A 15,624-nucleotide genomic window follows, 5' to 3' on the forward strand; every position below is an offset into this window, starting at 1 on the left:
CGGGCACAGTCGCCGACCGCCCAAGCGCTTGTCCAGCACGAGTTGAGGCGGTGTCCCCTGAGGGACCGGCGTTCCGCGCCCCCGGGACCTGCCTTTCGGCAGGGGGAGCCGCCCGGCGGGGAGCGGCTCGCCTTCCCGGGAGCGCCCCCGCTCGCTTTCCCCGCCTCCCGCCACCGCCGCTCCGGCGGGCTGGCTTCGCGGCCCCGGCGTCGGTCGTCACTCGGTCTCTTGCCTCGCAGGTCTCCGGAGCGGGCGGGGAGGGCGCTGCTCGGAGCCGGGCGGGCGGGCGCCATGAAGCGCTCTCTGCTGCGGCTCTGCCAGTCGCGGGAGAAGGCGGCCGGCTCCAGCTCCTACCAGGGCGTCGTCTGCGAGGCGGATGCCGCCTCCGTCGCCTCGCAGGATGTCTTCAAGGTGCGTACGGAGGGGAGCGGAGGAAGTGGGGGTGCCGAGGGTTGGGTGGCAGGTGTGGGTGTGAGGGCACAGCCTCGGGACAGCCGAGCCTGCCAGAGGCACCTAGTGGTGCCCGAGACTGGGGCTCATGTGAGCGCGTTGGGACAAGGAGGGGTGAAGATGGAGGGGGAGGTGGGCGAGAGTGTGCAGGGACTCTGGAGGCAGCTGTGCAAGCTTGGCGTCCCAGAGACCTTTTCTTCCCAGAGGCCACTTTCTCCTCACTTATCTGTGGATCCGTGAGGGGTGGGGGACAGGCTGGAAGCTGCACTGGCCGTGGGACATGAAGGCACAGGACACTATGACATTGTATGGCCAAGTCTGGACCAGGGCAAGCGGGAACGTGAAAGGGGAGCAGCCAAAAGGGGAGTGTAGGGGTGGGTGGTGGGTGGCAGGTGGCTGCCGTGGGGCTCCCCAGGAGTCCCCCTCTTAGGGGGAGGTCCAGAGGTCATGGTGACAATGAATACACCGTCTAGCAAAAATGTCACAAGAGGAAGGTTTAGAAGCAGTGGAGCTGTTATGAAGGGAAAGGGAACCAGCGGCAAAATAGCTGCCATGAAGGATGTAACATCTTCCCCTTTCCACAGAGAACAGGACAAGTGATATATTTGTATTGCAGTTAGGAAGACCTAGACCAACTGCTAGGGAAGTCTTTTTTAAGAGTAAGAATAATTAAGCAAAGGAGGAAGTTGCTTACGGGAGAGATGACTTGGGTAACTTCAGAGGTTTTTAAGAGTGGGCAAAACAAACTTGACAGAGGATATGGATGGGTTTTAAAGACCTCTTGAGGTAATTTCCAGCCTTGTTTTCTGTGTGCTAGCTGTAGTCCCGGGCAACACCTCTTAAGTATGACCCGGCTTGTCACTCTGGTGTGTGATCTGCCACTACAGAGCTCTTCAGGAGAAGTGCAAAGGAGCTGCTGTTTAAAATAGCTTGCTTTGCTGTTTTGAACAACCAAAAACTTATTTCTTCCTTTCCTATTTTTGTTAATGAAAGACTGCAACATTGGATGATTTATTTTTTTTTAGCAGAAAGTATCGTGCCACGTTTTAGCCACATTTTGTCTTGCATTGACAAAAAATTCCAATGTAAAGAATGGTGAAACGTGGTTTAAATCAATACAAAGATTTGAAATTCATTTCAATTAAAATTAAATTAGAATACAAGAAGGAATAGAAGATACTGGTCTCTGTAATACAGTTTTCCTAACTAGCTTTTTGATGTGTATAAAACATATAGATATCTAGGTATGTGATTGATCTCTTATCTTTATGACAGTTGAATAATCTTAAATACCCTTTCCACAATACCACCAGTTTTCTATCAGCTTTTTCTAATTGCACTTTTGAAGCAGATGCTACCGCTGTATTTGGCCCCGGTCTTCTAAACCTTTAAACACATTTGTAACATTATTGAGATGAGTAACCTCAGTGAGGTCAATGGGACTGTTAAGGTGAAGGAAATTAAACATGTGCTTCTGTGTATGAATGAGCTGCCCGGTAATGACAGCAAAAATTGTTGAGTCTTTGTGGCTCAGGAGATCCTGGAGAGCAAAGTTTTCCTTTTGCAGCTGAGGAGGGAACAGTGTTTTTAAGGTATTTCCTTTTTTTTTACATTTTGCTTCCTTATACGTTTTGGGGATGGTTTGCACTACTTTTAATATGCATTTCCCTTCCCCCTGCCCCCCCTTTTTTTTTTCCTCCCAATTTTGTTTTTGAAACACTCTAACAAAAATATTTTGAGAACATCATAAAGTAAGAATCAGCAGGGTTTTTATAGTCCGCTTTGGTTGCAAAGTACTGTACCAGGGAGGTGTCAGTGGGCTGAGCTGTTGGAGGGGGTTCTATACTACGCTGTGAAGATGCTGGGTTGTTTCAGACTGAGTAGTTCATGGGATGTGCTTAGGATACTCTTGAAATGAAGAAATTTATTGATTGCTCTGATGCAAAGAACATCCCAGGAACCCAACAGCTGAATGTGAAAGCCCAGGACATAATATCAGTCTCTATAGAAAGGTCTAGAAAAGGAATTTATCAAGATTATTAACTTTTCGTCTTTGTTGAGTTTATTTGACGTGGCCGCAGCTGGAAAGAGTATAAAACAGTAAGTCATGAATTTGCTGTTTGAAATTTTCTGTGGTTGAAGGAGGATTTTGAGCTCATAAGATGTATTCAAGTTAAGTTCCATTTTTGTTAATTTTGCATTGTTTCTCATCTGGGTCTGATTTTGTAATCCATCAAATCAATCGGAGTTTTGCTGTTGACTCAATATGATCAGGATTTGTGTACTTCTCTCTGAAACTAAACAGCTGGGAGAGAAGTATTGAGTGGTAACATGCCCATAGTAACACATTATAGCACTGCTAACATCTTGCCTATTAATGAGAATATTAGAATATTTGTGTCCAAAAATAGGTGATTTCGGATGGAAGCGCCTGTAGGCTACGGAGTTTCATTAAGAAGAATCGTTCTGGACTTACCAAAGTGGATGAATTAAATGCCACCCCACTGCATCACGCTGCAGAAGGAGGTCAAATAGAATTAATGCAGTTGATCATGGACGATTCTTCCTCCGAAGGTAACACACATTTTATGAACCATTGTACTTAACAGAATAAAGAAGTTCACTAATCAGTGTTTGTTATCCACTTGAAGCAGAACTGGTACGTGTTGTCTACATCTATAGATTTAAATATAGTTCAAACTGACATAGTTTGCAGTGTGTTGGGTGTGATTTGGATCACCCTTGTTATGTTAGGACTGTTTTCTCTCTAATGCAGTGAATCTATATATCTTATTTAGTTTGGGACTCAGATTTATGGTCTTCAGATATGAAAAAGAAAACTGCAGTGAAGTACAGGAGGCCCGAATTTTTGTCTTCCTTACGTACTTTATGTGTCTTTTGTTAACACTTGTAATACTGGAAATGTAGAAGAGAAGTAATCTGTTTCCTTATACTTGTCATTCAAGTTGTCATCATGTTTACTTTGTAGTAAGGAAGAATAAACATTTGATGAAATAGGCCATCTAAAGCAATTAAGGGAAGAAGTGATATGTAGGAGAACACGGGACCTCAAATGATGGAACTACAGCCTGTAAAAGGTGTTGTTCAGTAGTTATTAATAAACATTGTGAACTACATAAGACTCCACTGACAGATGTGGGCTACTGAGCAAACTTGTGAAGGCCCTGAAAAGCTCATTTTTTACACCTCTAATGATGGCTAATCTAATTTTAGGTTATTCTGGCTGAAATATATTGTTTTTCTTTTCAGTGTATAATTTTTATCTTTATTTTTCAGAATATTTGTTGAAGTTCATTTGCCGGTTTGAAGCTCAAAATATATGTGTAGAACAGACCAGTGTTATAACTAGCATGAGCTGGCTTGCTTCTGTGTTCTTAAGTGAATCAGAATAGATATGATCTTTAATCTTCTTTCAATTTGCAAGCACTTATTATCTCTTATTTTAGTTATTCACACAGTTGCTCTGTGCAGTCTCTAAAGCAATAGCTGCAGTCAAATAAGATAGGAAAGTGAAGAGACAAGGAAAGAGGGAAATCAAGTAATCGTTGGCCGAACAAAAAAGATGTATAATAATAGGCAAAAAATAGACAGGTGTTTCACACCTCCCACCTCTCTAACAAATACTGTGGATTCAGCAAAATATTTAATTAATTTAGCACAATGCACTGTGTCACATACACTCTTTCACTTTTTGCACAGACATAAACCTCCCTTGAAGAAACTTTTTTTCAGTGAGATCAGAATATTTGATGGTTTTGCTTTGGTATTGTTTTGTTTTCTCTCCTTTGACCTAGTATTAAATGTGATGGATTCTTCTGGAAATACCCCACTGCACTGGGCCACAAAGAAAAACCAGGTGGAAAGCGTTAGTTTGCTGCTCAGCAGAGGAGCCAATCCAAACATTCTCAATGCCAATATGATGGCACCTTTGCATATGGCCGTGCAGTCCCTGCATAATGAAATTGTTAAGGTAAGTCTAAAGTCCATATAAATATACAGAATTGATAAGTAGCTCAACAGCAGCTGCCTGCAGAACATGACCTTGTTTATATACACTTCATCTCCTCGCATGCTTTATTTAGTGACCCTGATGTGTAACACATGAGGCTTATAGAAATGTCTGTGTCTTCTTAGCACAGCAAGTAAAAAGTAACTTACTAATTTTTCTGATAGCACAGTGCTGTGATAGTAGTCATTATGTTTTGTGAAAAATTCTTTTCAATTCTTCAAACACAAGGAATTTTCTTTAAAAAAGGTTCTTTTAAAGACTAAATTGCATGTAGATGTGTTATTTCAAATGTTTTTGCTCTGATTTTTTGTTTTTACAACTGAATAGGAAGTCATAGAAGTATAAAAATTTTCTTGAAACTAATGTATTACCTTTTTTTTAATGAAAACCAGATTAAAATTAATCAGAAAACACAGTTCTTAAAAATAACACTGTAATAATAATTTGAATAATAGCAGAACTAAACCTGCAATTAAAAATCACAGAAATATGTTGTGAAGAAATTACTAAGGTGAGTGTTTTGAACCTCGTAAAATAGCAACAGCATTGAGATTTTAAGCAGCATATTTTTTCATAATTTTCATAATTTCATAATTTTCATAATTGTCCAAGTGCAATGAGAATGTTTCACTCCATATGCAGCATTTGAATAGAGTTTTAGAATTTGTTAAGTTTTTTAATTTACCAGGTGAATACAACCTTAGCACCACATCACTTGTTTTTCCCTTACATTTGTCTCCTTTTCTTGTTCATCCAAACAAAAAAAAGAGAAAAACCTATTCCTGTACTCAAGACTTAAAATCCTTTAGAGATTTTCAGTGCTTAAATATTTCACTGTCCTCAGATCTTTTACAAAATCTCTATTTATTATAAATTAAGAACAATAAAATGTGAAATACAATTATACTTTTAAAATGGGCTTTGTGTCACGTTCTGGGTGTGGGTTATTTTACAGCTCTGCTCTGCTCTTGGCTAAATATGTGCTCTCATTTTTCCCCACTCTTTTGTGTATTCAAACTAATTCTCCTTTGGTTTCTATTGTCAAATTGCTTGAGAGTGATTAAAGTGTGCCAGTTCTTCCAATACAGAAAAATTCATCGGAATTACTGAAAGATAATTAAATAAATATGTTGATAGATGAATGAATATGAGGTGCAGTATCATAATTTTCATTTACAGATCCTTTGCTTGTCTAAAAGTGTTGGAAGCAGTCACGGACGTACTTGGTGACACTGGTAGCCTGGTGTGAGCTGTTAACATTGGTATTGAAGCAGGATTTCAGGGCTGGAAGGGCCCTTGTTCTCACCAAGTCCCATTTTCCTTGATCTTATATAACTGTCTTAAGATATGCCTAATTGAGTAGCACCTACAACATTGCAACTTTCCAGGGAATATAAAATATTACAAGACATTGTAACAAACTTCCGTTGAAAATCACCATCTGCAATTTGCTACGGAAAAGATTTTCTCCCAGTATTGGGGAAACTGTTAAATAAAACTTCAAGATATTCTGCAGCTATGTTCAGTGTTTATCCCAGTTACACAGCTGTTTACTGTAAAGAATTTTACTTTTCTTTGTCTGTTCTCACCTGCATTTTTCACCTGCCTATTTTTACATTCTCCTTCATTTTGTCCTTCCTCTGCGTTGTGGGCTGTTGACATGCAAAAAGAATAAGTCGCAAGAGTGCTATGAGTGATAAACAAAAGTAGTCAAATAGTTCTGTGTTGTTACTGCTGTATTTGACATATGGTTGACTGAATGTTTTCTTATACATTTAGATTTTAGTCCAGCATAGCAGTACAGATGTTAATTTGGAAGGTGAAGCAGGGAACACACCTCTAATTGTAGCATGTTACAAGGATAATCCTGAAGCACTGACACTCCTGGTAGGTGTAATTATCTGTCATATTTTGATGTGATTCTGTTTATCTTGATGCAATGTTATCCCATTCTTGTGTTATGTCTTTGTTCAATGAAGGAAGGTTAATCATGGACCTAATATTCAAGTTACTAATATTCAAGTTTGCTAACAAACTTTAATCTTTCAAGAGCATATATAAATATATCTGAGTGGCAAACAGAGAAAACTTACACTGGTTTTGAAGGTCATCAGAACACAAAATGAAGCACATGTATGTATCGATGTATGCATATAACATGCAAAAAAGGTTTATATATAAACTTCACAATGCATATACAAGATAAAAAAAGAGGAGACAGCCACCCAGGAGACTGTACCTGTAAGAGTATGATCATTAATCAGAATTTTCTGTATGTCATTAAGCTATTTCCAGACATTATTTTTCAGATTGAAAACGGAGGGAAAATATGTAAACCAAACAAAACTGGAAGTATGCCTATCCATGCAGCTGCATTTTCAGGTGCAAAAACATGTATGGAAATTCTTTTAAAAAAAGGTAAATACATTGTTCCCAAGCCATCAGTAAGATTTATTATTTATAGTAGTGTTACCAGTTTTCTACTTCAATTCTCAAAGAACTGTGCAAACAAGCACTTATAACTGTGATTGAACCTACAAGAAGTTAATGCAATTATTCCTATGGGCAATTCATGCTAGTAACTTTAGTAGGATTGCAGCAGCAGCAGCTTAACTGCTTTTGTAAATGTGTGCCCATCCATTGTTTAGCGATCGATGTGAAAGGTTCATATTTTGAGCGGGAGGATATTATTCCACAGTTAATATACTTGTCTTGAAAGCCTTGATAGCTTCTGTTATCTTTCTTGCTTGAAAAATCTCCACTTATTTTCATTTCCCAGGTGAAGAATTGGGTCACTCTGCTAAAACCCACATCAATTTTACCAATAATGGAAAGTGCAGTCCACTTCATTTGGCAGTTCAAAGTGGGGACCTTGAAATGATTAAAATGTGCATTGAATTTGGAGCCCAAATTGATCTAAAACAGGTAAAACTTTAATTGGGGTGAAATATAATTTTGATAAAACTAAGATAACTCTGAATCTCTAAGTGGTATGAAAAAAGGTGAGCAGATAATAATTGCTCATTGTCTCTTCCAATGCAAAACCTAGGGAGCAGCAAATGAAAACAAGTCTCTCATTCACATCAGGCAAAATGGCAGGTTTCTTTATGGAAGTCGTGTAGGATGTTGTGGCTATGAAAATTTTGCATGGATTCAAAATACTTTTGGGCAGATCCATAGAAGAAAAATCAGTCCTCAGCTACTGAATACAGTGGCATTCCCTCCGTCTCAGAAAGTCCTTGAGTCATAAACCAGTGGAGTGCTGGGGAGCACTCTGGAGAACGGTACAGCCTTCTTCACAAGGTCTTTTCTATACACCTGCCATGTCTTTTCTCAGAAATGAGATCTTCCATCTGACCCTTTCTCATCCTTATTTATCCTCAGCCTTGCTCTGGCCTTTACAGTGTCTTCTTTGTAAGCAAGCACAAATTTGTGATGCTACTGCTGCTACCATGGTACTTTTGGTGTAATGGTCTGTGTCCAGCTTCATGATGAATAAACATTTCAGAACATACCTATCACTAACTGAATTGTTTGCAAGGCTCAGATCAACTCATGAGCGCAAAGATAAACATGGTTTAGCCTTATTTTATTGGTTTGATCCTTTGAACACACAGCTTTTGAATGATATGATTTATATTGCCAATTTTTTGATGGGTAAGACAATTTTGAGAATGCTTAAGACATTGTAGAAAAGCTCATTCCAATGCAATGAAATGTTTCTGTTCTAAAAAGGAGAAAGTCAAAGCCCTCAGACATGTATCAAATCTAGTTTGTCTCATCTAGCTAAATGAAATCCTGTTTTGGCTAATCTTGTTCTAATAATTTATTTATTGCTTAATAATTTTATGGCTGTCTAGCTTATAATAGTTTAATAACATACTAGACCAAGTTACTTTTAACCTGCAGATTTTTTTTTTTTTTTTATTAAGAACAACATCTAAGGGAGATTCCATTTAAGAAACTGAAAAACATTTTAAAATAATGCATTTTCTATATTATATGGGCATATTTGTTTGCTTATTCATTTGTACTGGTCTACCTACGGCTTTCTCTAGTTTTCCTTTGCTTCATCTTTTTTATGAAATGGTGCTCTGTGTGTCTGTTTATTAATTCAACTACATAATATTATTAAGAGTGTAATTATCTCATATCTTAGGACTTGGCATAGAATAATGAGCTTTGTAGTAATCCTTTAAAACTATCTGATTAGTCTTTTCTGGTCTTGAAGAGCTCTTTGGAATTCCACTATTTTAGCTAAAGACTAAAGTTTCATTACTTGCATAGAATTTAGGCATTTAGGAGCTGCAAATCCTGGGCTAGATTGCTAGTATGTTTACTAGTTTGAAAGTTAAGTTGTTGAGGTTTAAAAATTTACATGTTTTATTTTCCCATTTACAGAATGAAAAATGCACAGCACTTCATTTTGCTGCCACTCAAGGAGCAACAGAGATTGTAAAGTTAATGATGTCATCCTATGCTGGCGATGAATCCATTATTGATGCTGTAGACGGGAATAAGGAAACTTTGCTTCACAGGTAGGAGGCTACTCTGCCAGACTTCACTATTAATTGTGAGCCATGATGTTCTCAGTTATTCTCAGCACCCAGTTATACTTTATATAGCATGCTTTAGAACACCCTTCCTCATGGGCTGGAATTTCTCCATGGGATGGGGGATGGCTTTAGTACACTATGAAAGACTGGTCAGAATGTTAAAGATTTTGGTGCTGATACAAAAATCAAAACAGTTGCAGTTACCTTGGAACCATATCAAGGAGTTGTCACTAAGAGTTTATATTGAAAATTTACTCCAGTGAAGTAGTGGGTTAACAAGTTAATGGGATTATTAAGAACTTCTGTGTTGTGGAACAAATGCCCTCATTTGATGTGGTTATGTTCTCCAGAAAATGAATGAAAAGTAATATTTTTTTTTTCTCTAAAGGATTGTCTTATGCCTGATCAGCTGCAAGTAAATATTGGTTCACTTCCCTATGACAACAAAGTTGCAGATCAAATTTGTGTATGGAATAATCCTCTAGACCGGGGTGTGAAACTCCTTTTCACTGGGGGCCACATCAGCCTCGTTGTTGCTTTCGAAGGGCCAAATGTAATAAATATATATAGTCCTAAAACTACATTCGACCCTTTGAAGGCAACACGAGGCTGATGTGGCCCCCGGTGAAAATGAGTTTGACATCCCTGGTCTAGACTTCTAGTCTTTCACAGCACGTTTGAAACTAGAGCACTAGGCTGTGGAGAAGTTTCCTCAGTCTTCTGTAGCAGAAAGATGCTTTATTAAACGTGCTGGCTACCAACTCTATGGAAGATAGTGTATTTTCCCATCTATACTTTTTTTTAGTAAGAAAGATATGTCTCACTGCATTTCAGTGTAATAATTTTACAGTGTTATTCTACAAGAAGTTTTACAATATGAAATAATCAGTGGAAAGTCAGAGGCAGTGGAGATGATTGTTCTTTGGACGTTGTACGAAGTGGAAAGATTCAAAGGTAATTGAAGCAATTAAAAGGAGAGTGTGTTGTAAAGTTAAGATTGGTTTGGGTAAACTTGGAAATGCTACCACGGTAGAACAAGATTGAAGACAAAGTGATGCCAAATGCCAAAGAAACTTGTGCAGGCACAACATACTACTGAATAGATAACTGGCTGTCATATCCATGAAAATGATTGTCCTTGGGAAAATCTTAGAAAAAGAACCTGTGTCTGTGAAACAGGAAAAAAAAATACTATCAAGAATCATCAGAAAGGTAGAAAGTCACCCAGATTTATCAAAATATAAATAAACTGTATAGGAAAGTTAACTTGTTCAGAAGTGAAGGAGCAGTGAAGCATAGGCAGGACTTGATCCTTTCACAATCCTACTGTCATGTTTCCATCTAAATATTTTACAAAATGACTTAGCTTTCTCTTCATTCACCTTGGAATTTATTTGGAGTGTGTGTGAAGCATTTGATATTTACGGCTGGCTGGACGGGTCTACTACAGATAATGAAGGTATCTCTACTTATTTGGAACCATGACATGACTTTTAAAATACATCTTTTGAGTAATCAGTTCTAACTATAATACACCCTGTGTTCTTACCTCTTATAATGAATGCTAAGGGAACTGTTATCTGTGAGATATACAGCAGCCTTGGAACTGTCCTCCTGTTTTGTTAATTGAGTTAAAATATTGAAGAGAAGTCTGACTTCTGAAAACAGAGTGTCTGTATTAATTGTACTATATTTCCTGCTTTTACAATGTTTTTCTATAATATATAATAACCTGTCTTACTGTAAAATAAAAACTGAGATTTTTTCACATGTATAGACATCTTTAAAATATTTTTAGTAAATTAATGTCACCAAGATTTATATCAGTGTATCAAACATTTTCAGATTTTCTCAAGTAGACCTGTCTGCCACAGTAAGAATACATTTAGTCATTTACATTTTAAACTCACTCTAGAGTTATTACACAAAATATATAGCAAGTTATTTTTGAAGATCAGAACAATAAAATGGATTTGAGGCTCTAATCTGCCTGAAACAAACTGAGTCTGGAGTTTATGGAATTTTATATTGACCTTGTGTGATACAGCGAAAGATCTCACATATGAAATTACTTGTTTTGTTAAAAATAGTTGTAAAATACCTGTTGACTTACCAATGAGGTCTTTGTTTCCTGCAGTGAGTTTTCAATGTATTAATTGAACTGAACTTAGCTTAAAAACAAAACTCCAGTACAAAAATGAAAACAATTTATTAAAATGAATTATGTAATAAAGGTATCTCTCTGTCTATTTTTAAATGTATTAATTTGAAAATACTAGAAAATGTTGCACATGGAGAAAAATACTAGCCTTTGGCTTGAAACTTCATTGTCCTTTCTAATGTTACTGTATTTTTCATTTTTTTCTCCACAGGACAGCATTGTTTGATCACTATGAGCTGGCAGAATATTTGATTTCAATGGTAAATATTTAATCAAGCAACATGTTTATAGAGTTTATTGTTATATATTACTACAGGTGTGCATAGAAAAATTCATAAAGGAGAATGTGTTCTCAGGTATAGGTTGATTAGATATATGTCTATATTTCATAATGCATAATTGACAGTTACAGTACAGCGGTAGTTATGGCTCCATAACAGCATCCTACAGTTACAGAAGATGAAAACTTGCACTTGTATTTCCATTTTACTTACTCAGAAAGGTTTTATAAACACCTTTTACCAGATGTGACAAACTGGTTCAGTCATCCTCACTTTTAGGATATGAAATATGAAATAAAGGCTAAGCATACATGAATTTAACCTTTATTTGAGGTATGTACAGATGATTGTTCTGGGATCACATAGGCATACATTGAAGTCTGTGCATGATCTAGAAATGTTTTTTACTCTGTGTAATTTGGTTATGTTTCTTCACTGATTAATTATGCGGGAGAAAGAAAAGAAACATAACAGGGGATGTACTGGCTATGCTCCAAGTGTCCATTTATACCTATTAAACTAAGGGTCATACAACCATTATATACTCCATTCTGCAGAGGAAATTTTCAGAAGTCAGCAGACTTCTTTTCCATTTTATTTATGTTTATGTTTTTTGCTTAATTTCATGACAATTATATTCAGAAAAATTATCTTCCACATACAGTTTTACTTTTCTCAGAACCTCTGTTATAGGGATTGGATTTAGTCAGAACTAGATGTTGTGCTTATTTTCAATTCAGATATAAAATTATGCAGTTTGGCTGCTTAAACTTGTCTGACAAAACAACCTATCTACAGAAATTATTATCTGAGAAATACAGACACAAGTTTTACATCTGTAGGGATGAGGGAATATCTTTAACAAAGCATTTGCTAAGAATGAGCTTTTATTCCTCAAGTGTCATTTTGACATTTTTGACCTCTTCTATAGAATCTATGCTGAGGGCTTGTTTGGCTTTCTAGAGAAAGTGAATCACTTTTGAAGCTTTAGGACTGTTTTCATTCACCTTGTCTGGGAATAGATGAAAATATGCCAGCTGGGGCTAGTGGGGTGCAGCATGTGCAGCCTGTGCTGCCTGCTCTCCTGGACTCCTGGCAAGATCACTAGAGATCACCTGTGCTGCATGAGGGCGAAAAAGAAAAGGTGAAGCAATGTTACTGCTCAAAAGGAACAGCAAATTCCAGTTCAGAATGGCTCTCTGGTTTAAATAAAGAACAAACTTTACTTATTTTATTTATTAAACATCCACATTTCACGCACATTAACTTACAATTATCATTTCCTTTCTCTTATTTTTGGTACTTTAGTGTCTGAAAATAAAAATGGTTGTAAACGCATGGAGTGTTACATCTAGGTCTTCTAGATAGAAAAGATAATATCTATGCTAAACAGAACCATCCAGGCACACTTTGCCTGCCGTTTACATTTAACTTGCACCATCCTTTTTAAGTTATAGGTCAATGTCCTACCTAAAAATCAGAGAATCAAATTCTACAGGTATTTCTTGCAGAACTTTTCATTATTTTGCATTTGGCTTCAACATAACATGCCAAAGAGCACATGCTCCTGTTCTGGTGAGATGTACAGCTGTGGTTTGCCATGACTGAAGGCTAACTGAAGCCTTAAAAAAGAGAAAAGACAGAAACCTAGATCAATATTTTCAACTTCTTAACATTACAAAACTTTGTAGCTTTAAAGAAATGCTCCTTACAAATTGGTTTGCAAATTTAGCATTTTAAGCACAGTGAATTTAACAATAATGTCCAAGTGGCCATTGTCATATTTGACAGGTGTACAGTATGTGGTTTATGTATGCAAATAGTAGTGTTGTACTTGCAAGTTATGTATACAACTATAAAGAAGAAAGCCATGAAAATCAGAAAGTTGTCATGATTTAGCAAGTATCTAAGCAATTTCTTTGCATCTTTCAGTGTTTCTTTTTTTCTTGTGTACTGGAGAATTTACCATTGAGATATCTGGTGTTTCCTGAGTTTACTTAATTAATTTTATTGAAACGTGCTTAGTCAAAGTAAATAAGCAGTATTTTACATGTTTTCTTACTTCATTTTTCTGGACTTCCTTTTTCCCATTTTACTTCTTTTGTTTTCACTGAAAGAAAATTGAAAGATTAAATTTATGTCAATACAAATTGATATTTACAATATTCACATCATATTTTATAATAATGCATGTTTAATTCACATATACTAATATATAAATGCAAAAGTAAAAGGAGTTCAGAGACTAAATTTACAATCTCTTAATTTAGCTGCCTCATAAATGTGGTAAATATGTATAACAATGTAAAAGTTACTAATTGTGCTAAATAATGATGAATGCTGCTGACTTAATTTTGCTGAAGGCTGAGCAATGATGTTAGCTGGAAGGAAGGTGATTAAAGATTTATTAACTGGAAATTGCTGCTCCTGCATTCACTGAAATGAACGAACCACTTGGATAAAAAAGGTTTCTGTTTCTTTGAATAATTTTAATAAGAACATTTTTAAGAGATTTGTCTGACCTTGTAGAAATGTAACTGGGGAAACGATCCTCATGTGTTATTCTCAAACATTTCATCAACATACACTGGAAGCTTCCTGTTCTCTGTGGTAATCATTGTACCTTTATTAAATGTTTCATGTTACTGCATTACAAGTTTTATTGTCCTATAAAGTAAATATTGCTCATGATTATGACTAATTCTCTCTTGTATTAGGACTGGATCCAAAGATGATGGAAGTTAATAGAAAAACTCCCATTGATTTTTTTTTTCAATGATCTTTGGATATTACCTGAAATAAAATAGATTCTTTTTGTGTACTTTTTTTCAACTCAGCCAATTTGATTAGCAACTCAATATCTAGAAAAATTATATCTCAAACATCATAAAATAAACATACCTCTTACTGGGTAATTTAATTGAATCTTCATACTCTCTCATTGGTGGGATTTTTAAATAAATATGTTTATGCTCGTAGTATTTTGCTGATACGATCACAGTGATGCTGTGAGCATAGTGAACACAATGACCTGGCAATATGCGACTTGTGCAAAAATAGACAAAACAGCAAAACTGGGCTTTTGCCAGAATATCTCATTCCAGTCCTTGTGCTTCCCCTAAGGAGAAAGGTCATATCAAAAACTTTGAGTTTGGAGAATAAAAATGTGTATGCTGTTGATACAGCTCTTTTGGGTCAAAATTAACTTGTCTTATATAGATGATGAAGAAGAATAGAAAGTGAAGATAGATCAAGCTACACAGATGGAACTATGCTAGTCTCTGGATGCATTACTTCTTGAACAGTATTCGTCTAGCATAGAGCAGGGGAGTAGCTACATTTATACAGCCTTAAAATTATATTTAGCCCTTTAAAGGCAACTGTGAGGCTCATGTGGCCCCCCAGTGAAAATAAGTTTGACACCCCTGGCGTAGAGGTTTAGAAGGGTCTTGTTCTGTTAATTGTTTGATAGGTAAGACCATGTCATTCAAAAGGGCTGCAATTTTTGTGTTTTTTTTCAGAGCTTCAATCCCAGTATTTTCAAGTTAGAATTAAATATTTTGAGCATTTAAATGCATAGAAAGGTACTCTAACAAAAGACCGTGAGTTGTGAGTTCAGTATACCTAGAAGTAGGCCACTATTATTTAGGTGTCTAAATTTACATATATATAGATGACTGGGCTGTGGCTGATAGTTAGAACTTACCTGGAGTTACCAGAATGCCTGTAATTCTGGTATGCTTACAAAGAGCAGCACCATTTTAAAATTCCATTTATTTGTTATTCATGATAAACTTGAAATTCTTTATTGCAGGGGGCTAATATTGATAGTGTTGACATAGAAGGTCGATCCCCACTTCTGTTGGCCACTTCCTGTGCATCATGGAAAATTGTGAATTTACTGCTCTCAAAAGGTAAAAAAGAATATATGCTTATACTTCATTTCAGCAGGGTTCATAAGTGTTAAACCTGTGACTAACTTTCCTCTCAGTTTCAATTCAGTACTGCTGCATACAGTCCAGGAACAGTTGACCTAAACAGCTGCACAGTGCTGGTATCCCCTGAGATAAAGACTAATTATGGTGATGGTTTCACCCTTTTTAATACAGAGTGAAGAGGCTGTAGAGAAACGTGTGTGCCATGTGT

The 15,624-nt window shown here is 36.8% G+C and overlaps 1 protein-coding gene across 1 annotated transcript in view; it reads left to right on the plus strand.

Moving 5' to 3' along the window:
- Positions 1–291: 291 nt before the first annotated feature.
- TRPA1 (transient receptor potential cation channel subfamily A member 1) overlaps positions 292–15,624 on the plus strand; it is a gene marked incomplete at both ends in the record, with an annotated part of 36,328 nt that continues 20,995 nt past the window's right edge. The window contains 9 exons of the mRNA XM_082043781.1: positions 292–411; positions 2,862–3,024; positions 4,266–4,441; positions 6,260–6,367; positions 6,790–6,898; positions 7,260–7,405; positions 8,882–9,018; positions 11,409–11,457; positions 15,293–15,392. Coding sequence (XP_081899907.1) covers positions 292–411; positions 2,862–3,024; positions 4,266–4,441; positions 6,260–6,367; positions 6,790–6,898; positions 7,260–7,405; positions 8,882–9,018; positions 11,409–11,457; positions 15,293–15,392 — 1,108 coding nt within the window. The remainder of the gene's footprint in view (positions 412–2,861; positions 3,025–4,265; positions 4,442–6,259; positions 6,368–6,789; positions 6,899–7,259; positions 7,406–8,881; positions 9,019–11,408; positions 11,458–15,292; positions 15,393–15,624) is intronic.

Source organism: Streptopelia decaocto (genome assembly GCF_964273445.1).
Source record: "Streptopelia decaocto genome assembly, chromosome: 2".
Classification (NCBI taxonomy): domain Eukaryota; kingdom Metazoa; phylum Chordata; class Aves; order Columbiformes; family Columbidae; genus Streptopelia; species Streptopelia decaocto.